The sequence below is a fragment of the Narcine bancroftii genome, chromosome 6 (assembly GCF_036971445.1).
Source record: "Narcine bancroftii isolate sNarBan1 chromosome 6, sNarBan1.hap1, whole genome shotgun sequence".
NCBI classification, from domain to species: Eukaryota; Metazoa; Chordata; class Chondrichthyes; order Torpediniformes; family Narcinidae; genus Narcine; species Narcine bancroftii.
The window spans coordinates 127,150,241-127,166,127 of NC_091474.1; the positions used below are offsets into that span (position 1 = coordinate 127,150,241).

Here is a 15,887-nt window from a genome sequence, read left to right on the forward strand (position 1 = left end):
ATGTCACCCCAAAACCAGGGTCATTTTATTCACCAAGCATAAAATCCAAACCTTAACAGCAAAGTCTCAGTGCTCCTTCACAGGGTCTATCCGCCCAGTTTGACTGCCAACTGCCTTGTACAGTCTTTAAACGGCCTGTTAAAGAAGTCGACGTGGTTTATTTAAATTATTCTAATAAAATTTAAACCTTTACTGAGTAATTTGCTTTTAAATTGTTGTATATTAGTGCTATTAAATGTACCTAGCAGCATCACTCCATTAGTCAGCGGTAAGTGCCAGACTTGGAGTAGTCTTATACAGCGAGTACAGCTCAAAATCTACATTTTAGGTGGAAATCCAAGAGATCATCTTGTACACAAGTTGTGTAATATGTCAACATCTACAGTAGTTAAGGTCAGAGGCTTTTTCCCAGAGAGGTAAATCTAAAACTTGAGATCATAGATTTAAGGTGAGAAGGGAAAGATTTAAAAGGGACCTGAGGGGCACCTTCTTCACACAGAGGGTAGTGGGTATTTTGAAAGAGCTGTCAGAGGAAGTGGAAGAAACAGGGACAATTGTAATAGTCATATGGTATTTAGACAGAGATGTGATTAGGAATGTTTTAGAGGGACATGGGCTAAACGTAGTCATGGTTGCATGACAAGTTAGGCTGAAGGATTTGTTTTCATGCAGTAGAACAATACTGGGGGTCCCACAAATTTATGAAAGTTCTCCGGTACACTTTTAAAGCATTTTTCAAATTTGCAATAAGAATAACAAAGGTTTTATGGTATTCATACATGACTGGATAAAGTATATATTCCATTAGTTTATGGATAGCGTTAGTGATTATTCAATGAAATGAAAAAAAATTGTAGCAAATCTATATTCTTACCTTTACATAAACTGGCGACTGCTTGCATTCACAACTCCTGTACCTTCTGTGAGTTTGAGCAGAGCTTCCAGTCGTAATCCTGAAAATCACCGAGGTTACCTACTTCCACCTCTGTGATGTTGTCACTCTGGCCTTGACCAAGTCCATTTGCACTGAAGCAGACATGTAAAAACTTTGTTGTTCCCAGATTTGATTATTCTACTGCTCTCCTGGCCGGTCTCACATCTTCTACATTACATAAACTTCAACTCACACAAAATATTGCTATCTAAAGGCAGACGATTTTCAAAATGAAGATAAATTGTAGGTGAATAAAGTACAGAGAGACCTGGATATTCTTATGCATGAATCATCATAAGTTAGCAAATGGGTTCAGCCAGTAATTAGGTGGGAAAATTTCAAGGGGGTTTGAGTGTAGAAATAGTGAGGTATTGTTAACATGAGACTACACCAGGAAGGCTGTTCACAATTTTGATCCTCATTTAAAAAAAAAAGGATATACTAGCATTGGAGGCAGTCCAGAGAGATTCACCTGGCTAATTCTTGATACATACATACAGACATACAGCACTGCAACAGGCCATTTCGGCCCAGGAGTTCATGCCACCCAATTTAGACCCCATTAACCTACATCCCTGGTACATTTTGAATGGTGGTAGGAAACCAGAGCCCCTGGAGAAAACCCACACAGACACGGGGAGAACATAAAAACTCGAACCCTGGACAAGTCCCAATCACTGATGCTGTAACGGCATTACATTAAATGCTACGCCAACCATGCTGCCCTGATATGAGAAGGTTGTCTCTGTATTCTTTGAAGTCTAGAAGAATGAGTAGTGCTTTTATGGAAAAAATAGATCCAAAGAGAGCATGACAAGATAGATGTACAGGTATGCACTAGGGAACGTTGCAAAATTAGCAGCTCATCATTTAAAATAGAGGTCGTAGGTCCGAAGAGACTCCATCAACTCAGACCTGAGGTTCATCTAGCTACCGTCACTTACTGTGGATGGGGCTGCGCAGGTTTTGATGATTTCTGTTAGTTTTCACAGGCAAGGCCTCAGCTCAGCGAGGCTTTCCCTGCCTATTTTATTTAATTAATATATTTATTCTTTAGCTGGCTATTTATAATTTTTTAAATTGTCATTTAATCCAATTAATAATATGTTTTTTAGGTACCAATTGTGCCAACAGTCTTTGCCCTAAATTATAATTTAGAACAGACTCCTTGAAGGTAGAGAACCGACTCCAGTATTCATCAGCCAATTCCCATCTTGTCTTCCTATGATGTGACGCATTGATGTTCTTTTTCCTTTTTTTCCAAATCCTGTGTTGCTGCCACTGCTATTTCTTTTTAATTCAACCTCAACTTTTTTCAATGCTAAGTCAGCTCCACTTTCCCCTAATTCACTCCATTTCCACCTTGGGTCAAATTAGGATATCTGAACTCAGTTGTATTTGGGTTGAAATGTACACACTCCACAGCTTTAATTGGGTAAAGTGTAGCCATCTTCCTTTGCACACATCAGTTTTGTAAGGTTTAGCTGTGCAATATATCTGTCTAGATATATCACTATGGGGAGTGAAGTTGCGCTTCATATTGTGCATTCCAGAGCTCTTCATTGGTTACATAGATAGCCTTTTGGGAGAGAGTATGTCCAATATATTGGGAAGAACTAAAACCTGATCTGTATTCTCCAGCGTTAAAGGCCAAAAAGCAATTTTTGAAGAGATGATCGAAGAGGAGGAAGGCCTGATAGATGACCGCTTACCTACCACTAGTCGGGGACTGTGGGCTGCGAGTGAGACTGAACGTACCTTAAAAGCCATCCTGGTGTATGGGAAAGCACACCGTTTCGCTACCTCGTTAACTGAAGAAGGGAACTACTTTATGGAACTGTTTGAAGCTTGGAAAAAGGAATACAAGGTATACCTGATTATAGTAGTTCCTCATGAATGGCCTGATCATAAATTAATAGACTCTATTTAGAGTGTTCATTCATGAAGAGATTCAAAAAAAGGGGAAAAAAAAACTTTTCTTTTGTATTATGGATATTGTAGCTTTTGGGGAATTTTCTTGTGGTACATTATAGTGTCCCTGTCAGATTTACAAAATAACAATTGCATTGAGATTGTAACTATGATACACTTTGTCCAGAAATAGAGCTCTATCTGGATGGCCAATACTGTCGTAAAATGGTGCATGTTGGTCTGACATTAGGCACGGCACCAAATCTCAGTGGGATTCCCCTTTCCTGACTTTGTGGCTTAATCCGACCACCAGCATGGAGAGCCATAAATGTGTAGATCACAGCTGATGGGATGAGGAAATTGGGAATCAAGAGGGGAGAGGATGTTCTCACTATTGTTGAAAATGGTACAGGGAGAGGGACTTGCTCTGGAACTCCGAGGGAAGGTTCAGGAAAAGACAGAGAATGGGATGAGGGCCATTCTCACTTCTCAGCGCAAGCTGAGAAAATTATAAAACTTGGGGCTATTAGACAATGTATTTCTTCACCCTATACTGATACTGAGGTTGACATTAATACATAATATGAATGAAAATGGAACAAAATATGTTAGGAGGAATATAAAAACAAAGAATGAACCAATGCTAGGGATTGAAGGCTAACTCATGTACTTCAGTAATTTTCCTCATTATAATCCCTCATGCTATAACACAGCAGATTTCACCAACTCTTCTCTATCTGGCCTATTTTCCTGGGTCTTAGAACTCTTCACAGCACAGGGTAACAACATAGCAGATCTCTTGCAAGTTATTCCAATAGCACATTTCCATGTGAGCATGTATTTTAGAGAGCTAATCCAGGTAACTGATGTAATTCAATTGACAGCTCCCGACACCACTTTCCTTTGTATCTGTAGTTGCTGCACGAATACTGGATGACCCTGCGTGATCGTGTTTCTGCTATTGATGAGTTAGCCATGGCTACTGAACGCTTTCAACTGCGCCTTCCGGATGACCCCAAACCAAGTCTTCCTCTTCTTCATATTATTGAGCCACATGAGGTATGAAACTGGAAATATCACGGGCACGTTACATATTCAACCTGTACTAGAGAATTAATGTGAAAAAGAAAGAAGAAGCTTGTATTCATTTTGATTAAGGCCTTAGTAATATATATATTTTATATATATGTTTATGGAGAAGGGAATTGAGCAAGGTGTCAGAATTTGAGGAATTGGAGCTGGAAGAAATGTGGAAGAGAAACAATGACTGAGGTCATCTGAATAAAGAGCTGTTAATTTGATTACAAAGTACCCAACAGTCATTGAGTTCATCTGTCTGAACGGGCAGCAGAGGCAAAAATCCTCATCACATTTAAAGAGATCTCCATGTTCTTGAAGAGTGCTAGAAGATGGCAATTTTGATGATGGTTCAATCAAAGTTATAACTAAATATATTCAGCTAAGATGGAAAACTTTTTCACCAACTCACATGGATGCAATAGGCCCATTGGGCCTCTGTACTTCAGATTATCTATGAATCTAGGTGATCCAGTGATTGGCAGAGGAGTTGCAATGATCTCCACTGTTTGTAGGACACTGGAAGTTCCAATAAGGAACTTTTGTGTGACGTACGTTGTCCTTGCATTGTGCAGCAGTTATCCTAAGACTGCAGTGAGGGCTACAGAAAATAATTGCCAAGTTTATACTGGGTCACAGGGTTTAGGAAAGAACTTGGAGCTGATTTTAACATTTTGAAGATTATTAGTATTGTTTGTATGTGGAATCCTATACTAACATCTAAAAATTAAATTTGGATTATGGAAATGGTCCTGTTAATTGCACATTAATAGGTAAGTGCATTTATCTGGAATCAAACTGCTTCAGATTAATCAATGATTTATTGGTTGTCTGAGGAACTGCAGTCATTTTTTACTGTTAGCGGGATGTGTATTAGTTCCAACAGACCTGTGTGACGCACACAACAAAATGGAATATTATCTCCAAGAATTGTTTCTTGCTTTCTGTTAGCAGAGGCTGATGCTATGATTTGCCTTGTTTCCACTCATCCATCTTACCAAACTTTGATCATGACCTGACTCCTCTACTAATATGTACAAATGTACATATTAGTAATATGTACAAATGTACATATTACAAATGTGCATGTACAAATCTGCTCAATCTGGTCAGATTGCAGGAGCAAATCTGATAGTATTTATGCTAATTGAAATCTTGCCAGCAATTGAAGAGAACCATGAAATCTTGGTCATAATGATTCAGTGCTTTCAGCGTAGTGTCTCTGTCAGGACTGCAAGATAAATTTAATCATTTCAAATCCTCTTAGCTTGATTTAGGAAAATAATTTTGGACTTTTGAGTCTCGATGGCCATAGAAGGATATGAGAAAAACCCAAGGAGTTTGAGTTATCAGAGGTGACAAAGGGTTTTGAAAACTAGATTCCTTCATTTGCTGTACACAACACAGTCAGATAAAGGAACAGAGAATTCTAAGTTACCAGATAATGCTTGTGTTTATTCATAGATTCAGAGTTATAAAGTATAGAAACAGGCCCTTCAGCCCAACTTGGCCATGCTGACCAAGATGGCTCTCTACGATAATTCCATTTGTCTAGTTATAGCCCTCATCCCTCTAAACCCTTCCAATCCACATACCAGTGGAAATGTTTTTTAAGCATTTTAATTGTATCTGCAGCTCGTTCCATATTCCCATCTCCCTCTGTGTGAAAACTCACTCCACAGATCCACTTTAAATCTTTCCCCTTTCACCTTAAACCTATGACCTCTAGTTTGTAACTCCTCCAGCCTGAGAAAAGGATTACAGTATATCCCTGGTATCCAGAGTTCAAGAAACCAGCATCCCAAGCAACAAGGAAAAAAAAAGAGGAAACAAATAAATAAATAAAAATTAAGATAAATAAGAATAAATAAAAATTTAAATAAAAGTTTAAAATTGTAAAAGTAAATGTTCTCCCCCTTGGGAGTAAACATTCAGCCAGCGGATCGCCCTGCCCCCAGTGGCTGTTTGATTAAAGTTATGTTTAAATAAAATGGCGGAGCCCAGGATGAAGAGCCGGCAGATACCACTCGCCACTGGGGCGTCTCTACCAAATTGTCTCCCTATCCATGCTTGGAAAGAATCTTTATTAGTATATTATTAAGTTTATTAAGTAAGGGTTTATCTGTAAATTTGGGTGGGGTTAATTATGATGGAGGCACTGCTAGTGCAACAATATTACAGCGCCAGTGATTGGGGTTCAAATTTAAATTTTGTAAGTTATGGGAATTACCTGGCTAAAGTGAACTTCACATAATTAAGGACTACAATACTGATTTTCTTTTCTCAAATTTACATTTTTCACTGTCTTTTGGGACTTTTGAACTGTTTATTCTTAATGCAGGTGTATTAGTTAGGCATTATAAGAGTGAGTCTCAGGCAACCAGAAAATTTGCATATCCAGCATCCACAATTCCCATAGGTGCCGGATACCCAATCTATGCTTTACATAACTTTATAAATGATATCCTCCTTCACACCAGAGGAAACAGTTCTAGCCTATCCAATCTCTCCTTTTAAACCAAGCCTTCCAGCCCAGGCAATATCTTTGTGAATCTTTTTTGCATCCTCTCTCAGTTAATTTAGCATGGCAAGCAGATTTTGTATGGCTCTAAATAACATCCCATCTCTTGTACTCAGTGCCCCATCCAAAGGAAGGCAGGCACTGCATACACCTTATTCACCACTCCATCTATCTGTGTTGCCACTTTCAGGGAACTATGTATTTGTATCCTTTGGTCTTTCTGTTCAGTAACAGCCTTGGGGGGGCTATAAAATATTGCACTCTTCAGCTATGTAGAATAAATGAAATATCGTATATTATTGCAGAACCAGTGACCCCGATGCAAATCCGGTGTTGATCATTAGGGCATTGTACATTCTCCCCTTGTCCATGTGGGTTTCCTCCCACTCTGCAAAAACCTACAGGGTTTGTAGATTAATTGGTGTATTTGGGCAGCACGAGCTCCTGGGCTGGAAAGGCCTGTTGCCATGTTGTATCTCTGTGTCATAATACAATACATATCTGATAATGTTTAAGTTCATAAATGAGAAATGTCATGTTTTCAATTCCTGGAAAAGCCACTGTTGTGTTTTCCACAGGTGGAACAAAATCAAATGAAGCTCCTAAATGACAAAGCGGTAGCCACTTCACAATTGCAAAAGAAGCTTGGTCAAATCCTGTATCTCACAAATTTGGAGAAGGTGAGAGCCGTTTATTGAATAGACCATCAGTAATAAATATGTTTGGACTAAAACATCTGGTAGCAATGTTGATGCTACCAAAACCACGTTCTAAATTTTGGGATCAACTTTTCACCTCAGTGGCAGAACTGCACAGGAACAATTACCGTATGAGAATCAAGAACTTGGTCATGTTTGCCTGCTGAAATTCCTACAAATCCCCTTTCATATGCTCCACTGGTCTAGGCTTGTTACCTGAATGATGTTGACTCAGGGCCACAAGAAGTATTCTAATGGCGGCCAATCAATCCATCTGGATTCAATGAACCATCTAGGATCAGGTGCTCTTTCTATTATAGTCTATGAAGGTGCCTGCCCTCTGCAGGGGCTGATGATGGTTCAATCAAAGTTATAACTAAATATATTCAGCTAAGGAAAAAGGAAATCATATGTGCCATTTGGGTGTAGAGGAGTTGAGTAAACACTTATCCCTTCCACCAACTCACAACTCTCTTCTATCCTCAGTAGTAGCTTAAATTGGATGGATGGAGCAATGGCATTGGAGTGAGTAAAAGGGGGTTAGGTGCTTGGATCTATGGTATCCATTCAAAGGAACAAAACACCTGGATGCTCTCAACCCATCCAAGAACAATAACCATCTTTTTTTTTTGCTTTTTTTTAAATGACCCAGTACTTACTTGCTTGTTTACCCAGCGGGTGATTAGAACAGTGAATGCAATACCATGTAGAGTAGTTGAGGCAACAGAACAGATACATTTAAAAGATGCAAGGTAAGTACATGAAGTAGGAGGGAATATGAGATAATGCTGAGAATGTGAGATGAAGGGTTCAGGGAGTAGTGTGGACATGTTGGGCCAAATGGTCTTTTTCTGCATTGCTAATTTGATATAATATTTATTCCCAAACTTGTATTTTGGTCTTTGATATTATCTGGTGCTCTGTGGTACTGAACTGATATAATTTGTAGAAGCTTGTCCTTCACTAACTAGGCTAGTGCTGAGGCAGGTGATAACGGTACCTTCATCCAAAGAATGAGCAGTAAATCCAAATATTATACACCTTGGGTAAAATTAAAGCCAGCATTTTGTTGTGGCCAGCAAGAGATTGTTTCATTGTTCCTTTTCCAATATTATAAAAAAGATCTCACAGATAATTTGATAAATCGAGTAACTTGATGAGTGAGGTCTGTCCTGGATAACAATGTCAATACCAGCTGCTGTTGTACACAGAGAATAAGTGTGATTTTAAAATCTGTACTTGAAAGCTATCCTTTGTTTTATTTCCCAGTCTCAAGATCCATCAATGGGCAGTGTTAATCCAGATCCCTGTCCCATCTGTGCACGTCAATTAGGGCAGCAGGTAAGCTGTTAGTAGTGGAATTATGTGGCTGCAGTATTAGTGTAATTATTCAGTATGATAACAGGGAGGTTTCAAATAAAACTTACTCCACAATGTTAAGTGGACAGGAATTGCTGGAGGAACTCAGCGTGGGTTGAAATGGTCATTCACCCCTGTCCCGATGTCCCATGTTAAGGGCCCAAGTGCTATGGTACCTCCTACCAGATAGCAGGAGATACCACTCCTCATATGATAAACCTTTCATTCCAGAGATCATTCTTGTGTTCTTCATTTGGACCCTCTCCAATGACAACACATATTTTCTTAGATAAGGAGCACACAATTCTCCAAGAGCAGTCTGATCAATATCTTATAAACCTTCATTACATCATGCTTTTACATTCTATCTCTCTTGAAATGAATGCGAGCCTTGTGTTTATCTCCTTACCACGGACTCTTCCTCCAAATTAACCTTTAGGAATTTTGCACAAGGACCCCAAGTCTCTCTGCATCTCTGATCTCTGAACTCCTCTCCCATTTAGAAAATAGTCCACACCTTTACTCCTTCCGCAAAGTGATGATCATATACTTCTCAATACTGTATTCCATCTGCCATTTCTTTGCCCAATCTCCTAACAGAGTCCTTCTGTGGCCTTAGTAGTTCCTCTACAACTTGCCACAAATTTGGCCACCAAGTTCATCAATGCCGTCATCCAAATCATGAAGAATGTAAGTTGTATTTTACAAGCAGCACAATCTGTTTCCAGAGCTTCTGTGAGCTTATTCATTGTAAATAAGAAATATTCATTTAAGTCAGTGGTTTCCAAACAAATTCGGGCTGCCACTCCCTTGGCCTCCAGGGCACATCACTAGTGCTCCCCTCAATACAACAGTGCTGGGAGGGGGTTTAGTGGTGGCGCCAAGGGGGGTGGGAGGGTTAGTGGTGGCACTGAGTGGGGTGGGGGATGGTTAGTGACGGCGTTGAGTGGGGTGGGGGGGTTAGTGACCTCGCTGAGCAGGGTAGGGGGGGTTAGTAGCGGTGCTGAACAGGGTGGAGGGGTAAAACGGCGGCACTGAGCGGGATGTGGCATGGTTAGTGGCGGCACTGAGCAGGTTGGGGCTTAGTGGTGGAGCTGAGGGGGCAAAGTGGCAGCACTGAGAGGGTTTAGTGGGGGGATGTGATGGCGATGCTGAGAGGGGGGTTAGTGGAGGGGCGTGGTAGTGGCACTGAGAGGGGGGTTAGTGGAGGGGCATGGTGGTGGTGCTGAGAGGGGGGTTAGTGGAGGGGCGTGGTGGTGGCGCTGAGAGGGGGGTTAGTGGAGGGGCGTGGTGGTAGCACTGAGAGGGAGTTTAGTGGGGGGGATGTGGTGGCAGCGCTGAGAGTGGGTTTAGTGACAGCAATCAGATGGGGGGGGTTGCAAGTACTGCTGAGAGGGGAGTTGGTGGTGGTGCAGAGAGGGGATTTGGCGGCGCTGAGTGGGGGGTTGGTGGCAGCGCTGGTGGGGGGGGTGGGGTAGTGATGCCAGTACAACATGGCAACCACTGAGACCAGCTCTCACGAGAAAGCCTTGTTGCCATTTATTTTGCTCAGAACTGCCACCCTGAGTCTAGCCAGAAAATTACTGCACTGGCTTCATTAAACTGTGCAGCAAACTGAATAATAATAAGAGGGAAAGTTTGGAACACCCCATTTTTCCTCGCCGTCCCCTTGGTTCTGTCCACTGCCCACAGTGGGGTGGCAGTGCCCACTTTAGGAATCGCTAATTTATGTCCTGCCTATCTCTTATGGTTCCATACATTAAACAACCACCTTGATCCTTAAAAGGGTCTGTTCTCTCCCTGGTTATCATTTTGATCTTAAAATATACTTGTAGACACTCCAAGGATTTTCCTTTACCTTGGTTGCCAAGGATACCTTGTATCCCCATTTTGTACTCCTGATTTCCTTCTTCAATGTGTTCCTATATTTGGATGCATTACAACAATTTAAATTAGTGCAACATATTGAAAAAAAAATGGTCCAAGAGACTTGACAAGAAGATTATCAAACAAAGCAGAAAACAGGCAAAGTGACTAAACATTTTGAGTGAATCATAGGTTTGAAGGAGCATCCTAAAAATAGAAAAAATGGTTGAGAAGTTCAGTGAAGAACTTCCAGGCCTGGGCAGCAGAAAGAGTTGGTGTAAATAAAGAGTGTACAAGAAGTTTTTGAGATATATTTCAGTTTGTAATGTCAGCAAAAGCAGTAACAAGATCCCTAAGCAGGAGCACACTGCATTGTTTTATTTGCCAACATGTTCTTTTCTTGTTCACAGTGGGCAGTATTGACGTGTGGACACTGCTTCTGCAGCGACTGCATAGCCATTATAATAGAACAGTACAGTACAGGAGCTCGGAGAAGCTCTATCAAATGTGCAATTTGCAGGCAGGCAACAATGCACAAAGAAATCTCTTGTGTATTCACGAATGAGGCTGCAAATCAAGAAGATGAATTTCCTGTTAAAGTAAGCAATCTTGACCAGAAAAATCATCTGCCACACATGGCATATGGCTTGAAACACAATTAGTATTATTGTACACGAACTTACATTTGCAATTTTCCATCCTAAATTTGAGTTGTCATCCTAAATCCAATTATCTACCTTCTGTGTAGCTGAAGAAAATCATGACTTACCTTTTCGGAAAGATTTTGAAAGTATATTTCTGTTTTACTTTAGTATTAGCAATTAGTACCTGTTCATATATTATAATATAAGTATTGAATGGTTTATTGTCACATGTATCAAGGTTCAGTGAAAAACATTGTTTTGTGTGCCATCGAGGCAAGTCAACTCGTACTCCAGGTAGTCCAATGATAACAAATAAGTAAAAGAATTTTAGGGAGTAATGCTACAAAAAAAAATCAAGTCGTGAAGGGTAGAAGAGAAAATTCAATTAAAAACAGTGCAAGGGCATCATCCTTTGCTCGTGAAATGTCCATGGAAGTGTCTGACAACAGCAGGATTGAAACTATTCTTGAACCTGGAAGGTCATGTTTTCAAGCACGTGGACAGGTTTGGCACCAGAACGAGGGTTAGAGGAGGACATTAGAGTAATCAGGCACAGTCTGACAGTCGTAAACTCACTCAGCGGAGGGCGGGGTGTTTGCTGGCAGTGGCCTACCTGCTTGAGTGGGGCACAGTCTGACTGTCGTAGATGTAGTGGGGTGACTAGTAGAGACCTACCTGCCCAAGTGGGGCACAGTCTGACTGTCATAGACTCAGTCATCAAGGGGACGCCAAGCAGACGTAGACCTTATCCATCCCTCTGATGTAGCAGCCAAAAGCGCTACTTTTATTGCGTGGAGAGTCACTAGCATGCATCAAGCTGGACACTAGTGATGTTTGACACATGCTAGTGACGTGGAGGGGGGTGGGTCTGACGGCGAGCGATGGCCACGAGCATATGGGGACACAGCATCTTGCAAGGAAGGGCCATGCCTGCGAATGCCCCTCCCCTTGGCACCGACCATACACAAGGATCTTCTGCCTGATGGAAGGGGGGGTGAAGCGAGTGTGACCACTGTGAGATTAGTCCTTTTACATCCTGAGACAACAGAGGTAGAGATGGAATCGATGGAGGGGAAGTTGGTTTGTGTGATGGCCTGAGCTGTTCACAACTCCCTGCAGTTTCTTGTAGTCTTGGGCAAAGCAGCTCCCGAATGCATCTGGATAAGATGCAGGTGCACCTGTAAAAGTAGCTAAGAGAATTCGGGGCATGCCAAAATTTTTCAGACTTCTGAGAAAGTAGACTCTTTGGTGCACTTTCTTGATCGTAATATTGACATAATTGAGCCAGGTCCAGATGTTGGTAATATTTACTTATAAGAACTTGAAGCTCTCCATCTGATCACTGTTGATACATAAGGGATGTGTGCTCCTCCCCACTTACTGAAGTCAATGAACAGCTACTTCATTTTGCTGACACTGAGGGAGAGTTTGCTAACCTAACACTATGCTACCAGACTATCTCCTTCCTGTACTCCATTCTTTTCACTGTTTGAGATTCGGCTGACAACCGTGGTGTCAAGGGTAAACTTGTGGATGGAGTTGTAATGGTTTCTTGTACAATAGCAATTTGGATTTAAAACTGTCCTATCATGTAGTAAATGTTCCAAGACATTAAAAACAGTTTGCATCCAATAAGAATGCATGAACATAAGAAATAGCAACAATTTACACTTGCATAAGACTTTCATCAACACTGGCAGAAGAGGGAGCAAGAGAAGCACTGGAGAAATGAAACTCAGTCAAACAAAAATGGAGAAAAAGCTAAAGGAAATGTTAAGATGAATGATCTAAACCTTTGTCAGGTGTACTTAAATGAGTGTCATAAAGAAGAAGGAAGCGATGGAGTGATTTCTAAAGTGACTTCCAGAGTATAGGACAAAGCCAGCTGCAGATTTGGCAATGAATGAATGGCGAAGGAAGGGAGGGAGGTGTGTACGTGTGGCTAGAATCAGCAAAGTGAAGCATTTTGGGATGGATCTCATGGCAAGGCACTTAGGGAGGGGTTAAGAAGGAAATGGAGAATTTTCACATTGAGCTATCAAAAAAATCAGCCAAGTTACGTCAATAAGAAAAGTAATGAGTAGCAGGGCATTGTGGTGAGTGGTGTATGGGAAGTTGGCCAGGAAAAAAACTGGAATGGTTGAGTCTGGAGCTCAGAAGAGGGAGAGACAGGCCTTGTTACAGTAAGGACAGTAAATTATCTTTGTAATGAAAAGGATATGTGATTGAATAGAATGTCAAGACTGCAAGCAGTCTGCTTTCATCTGAGCCAAGGTCTTTGGAACAGAATGGAAATGGTGGCAAGGTCCATGGAGTTTGTGGCAGGGATGGAAAACAGCGTAGAATTTTTTTTTTAACTTGTGCCATCTGTTTCAGGGTAGTCATTCTACTAAAGTGGAGGCTGTACTCAGGACACTCAAGAAAATTCAGCAGAAGGAGCCTGGAGCCAAGGCCCTGGTGTTTTCCACAGTAAGTTCTATAACTAGGAGGGAGAAACACATTTCTTTTTTTGTAAACTCAAGTTCAAGGAAAGGAAGGTTATGCCTGCTAAAATGACCTGGAATGTTATTTTCAGCTTCATTTCCAAAGTGGTGGCGAGGTAGAACAGACAACCTGCCCTTCAGTTCACTCACTTCAGTTCACTCAAGAAAGGATTTCCAACTCAAACATCACTTTCAGGAGACGATGAAACATATGGAACAATTGCTTTATTTCATGCAATAAATCTCATAATACCTCAAATAGGAGGGCATTTTTGAAAGTCTGAATTGACATACTGAATGTTAGCATGTTGAAGGATATTAGCATGTTGAAGGAAACTGAAGTGCTCATTGAGGACCGGGTATCTATTGTAACGGAGGGACTAAAGGAAATAATTGTAAGTCGAGAAGTTGTATTAGTTAAATTTCAGGGATTAAAGGCAGATAAAGCCCCAGGGCCGGATAGTCTGCATCCGAGAGTGCTGATTGAAGAAGCCCAGGAAATAGTGAATGTGTTGGTGATAATGTTTCAAACCTCTTTGGATACTGGATTAGTTCCTGAGGATTGGAGGGTGGCCAACGTAACCCCAGTCTTTAAGAAGGGAGGGAGAGAGAAATCAGGAAACTACAGTTAGCCTGACACCGGTAGTAGGGAAGGTGCTAGAATCAGTTATTAAAGATACAATTGCAGTACATTTGGAAAGTAGTGGTATCATCACACAGAGTCAACATGGTTTTGTGAAAAGGAAATCATGTCTGACGAATCTAATAGTCTTTTGAGGATGTAACCGGTAGAGTGGATAGAGGAGAACCAGTGGATATGGTATATCTGGACTTTAGTAAGGCGTTTGATAAGGTTCTGCACAGAAGACTAGCGTATAAACTTAAAGAGCACGGTATAGGAGGTATGGTATTAAGGTGGATAGAGAATTGGTTGAGGGACAGGAAGCAAAGAGTAGGAATAAATGGGTTCTTTTCAGAATGGCAGCCAGTGACTAGTGGGGTACCGCAGGGCTCAGTGCTGGGGCCGCAGTTGTTTATGATATATATCAACGACTTAGATGTGGGAATAGATAGCAGTATCTCAAAATTTGCAGACGATACGAAGAGTTGCAGGGTTAGCTGTGTGGAGGATGCTAGGAGAGTGTAAGGTGATTTGGACAAGTTAGGCGAGTGGGCCAGGACGTGGCAGATGCAATATAATGTGGAAAAATGCGAGGTTATCCACTTTGGAGGTATGAACAGGAAAGGGGATTATTATCTAAATGGTATCTGTGTTGGAAAAGGGGAGATGCAGCGAGACTTGGGTGTTGCTGTGCATCAGTCGTTGAAAGTGGGCGTGCAGGTGCAGCAGGCAGTGAGGAGGGCGAATGGTATGCTGGGGTTTATAGTGTTAGGTCTGCTTTGTTCATGAATGAGTGAGACAAACACCAGGCTGAGTCGAAATCAGGGTTCTTTGTTCTTTATTACCGGATTGTAACACTTGCGACTAAACATGTTAGTCGGAGAATGCATTCTGCCGTTATCAGCAAAATGGTGATTTTTTATACCCTTGGATATGTGCTTAGAACATCATCATATCATTACTTGTCCAATGACTAAAACTGTTGCTATCCTTTCCCTGCTAGCTTCCTGCCTCTCAATCCATCAATGTCTCTCTTATCTTGTAAGTACAAGGATGCATTCACATCTTGTTACTGCCCCGTACATTCCCATCTCATGATGTTTTACCTAACAGGAGTACAAGGACACCTCCCCTTCTTGTTACAGCCTTGTACAGGGTAACTCCCTACACATTCCCATCTCATGATGTTTTACCTTACAATAGCGAGAGGATTAGAGTACAGGAGAAGGGAGGTCCTGCTGCAGCCTTGGTACAGGGCCTTGGTGAGACCACACCTGGAGTACTGAATGCAGTTTTGGTCACCTTATCTGAGGAAGGATATCCTTGCCTTGGAAGGGGTGCAGAGAAGGTTCACTAGGCTGATACTGGGGATGGAGGGGCTCGCATATGAAGAAAAGTTGGATAGACTAGGCTTGAGGGGGGATCTTATAGAAATGTATAAAGTTCTTAAAGGTTTAGACAGACTAGACGCAGGAAGGTTGTTTCCAATGCTGGGAAAAACCAGAACCAGGGGCAATAGTTTAAGGATAAGGGGGAAGTTTTTTAGGACTGAGATGAGGAAAAATTTCTTCTCTCAGAGAGTGGTAAATGTGTGGAATTCTTTGCCACAGGAAGAAGTTGAGGCCGGTTCCCTGTCAATATTTAAGTGTAGGTTAGATTTGGCCCTTGTGACCAAGGGGATAAGGGGGTATGGGGAGAAGGCAGGAACCGGGTACTAATCAGCCATGATCATAATGAATGGCGGTGTAGGCTTGAAGGGTTAAATGCCCTAC

At 41.4% G+C, this 15,887-nt stretch overlaps 1 protein-coding gene across 5 annotated transcripts in view; it reads left to right on the forward strand.

Annotated features, from left to right (window-relative positions):
• Positions 1–15,887, forward strand: part of shprh (SNF2 histone linker PHD RING helicase) — a 116,186-nt gene that overhangs the window by 84,443 nt on the left and 15,856 nt on the right. For all 5 annotated transcript variants that reach the window (XR_011340291.1, XR_011340290.1, XR_011340289.1 and 2 more), the window contains exons 21-26: positions 2,576–2,801; positions 3,761–3,904; positions 7,022–7,123; positions 8,411–8,482; positions 10,777–10,965; positions 13,387–13,479. Coding sequence is in view for 2 of the 5 variants with exons in the window: in XM_069886034.1 (XP_069742135.1) it covers positions 2,576–2,801; positions 3,761–3,904; positions 7,022–7,123; positions 8,411–8,482; positions 10,777–10,965; positions 13,387–13,479 (826 nt within the window). In the remaining 3 variants the exon portion in view is untranslated. The remainder of the gene's footprint in view (positions 1–2,575; positions 2,802–3,760; positions 3,905–7,021; positions 7,124–8,410; positions 8,483–10,776; positions 10,966–13,386; positions 13,480–15,887) is intronic.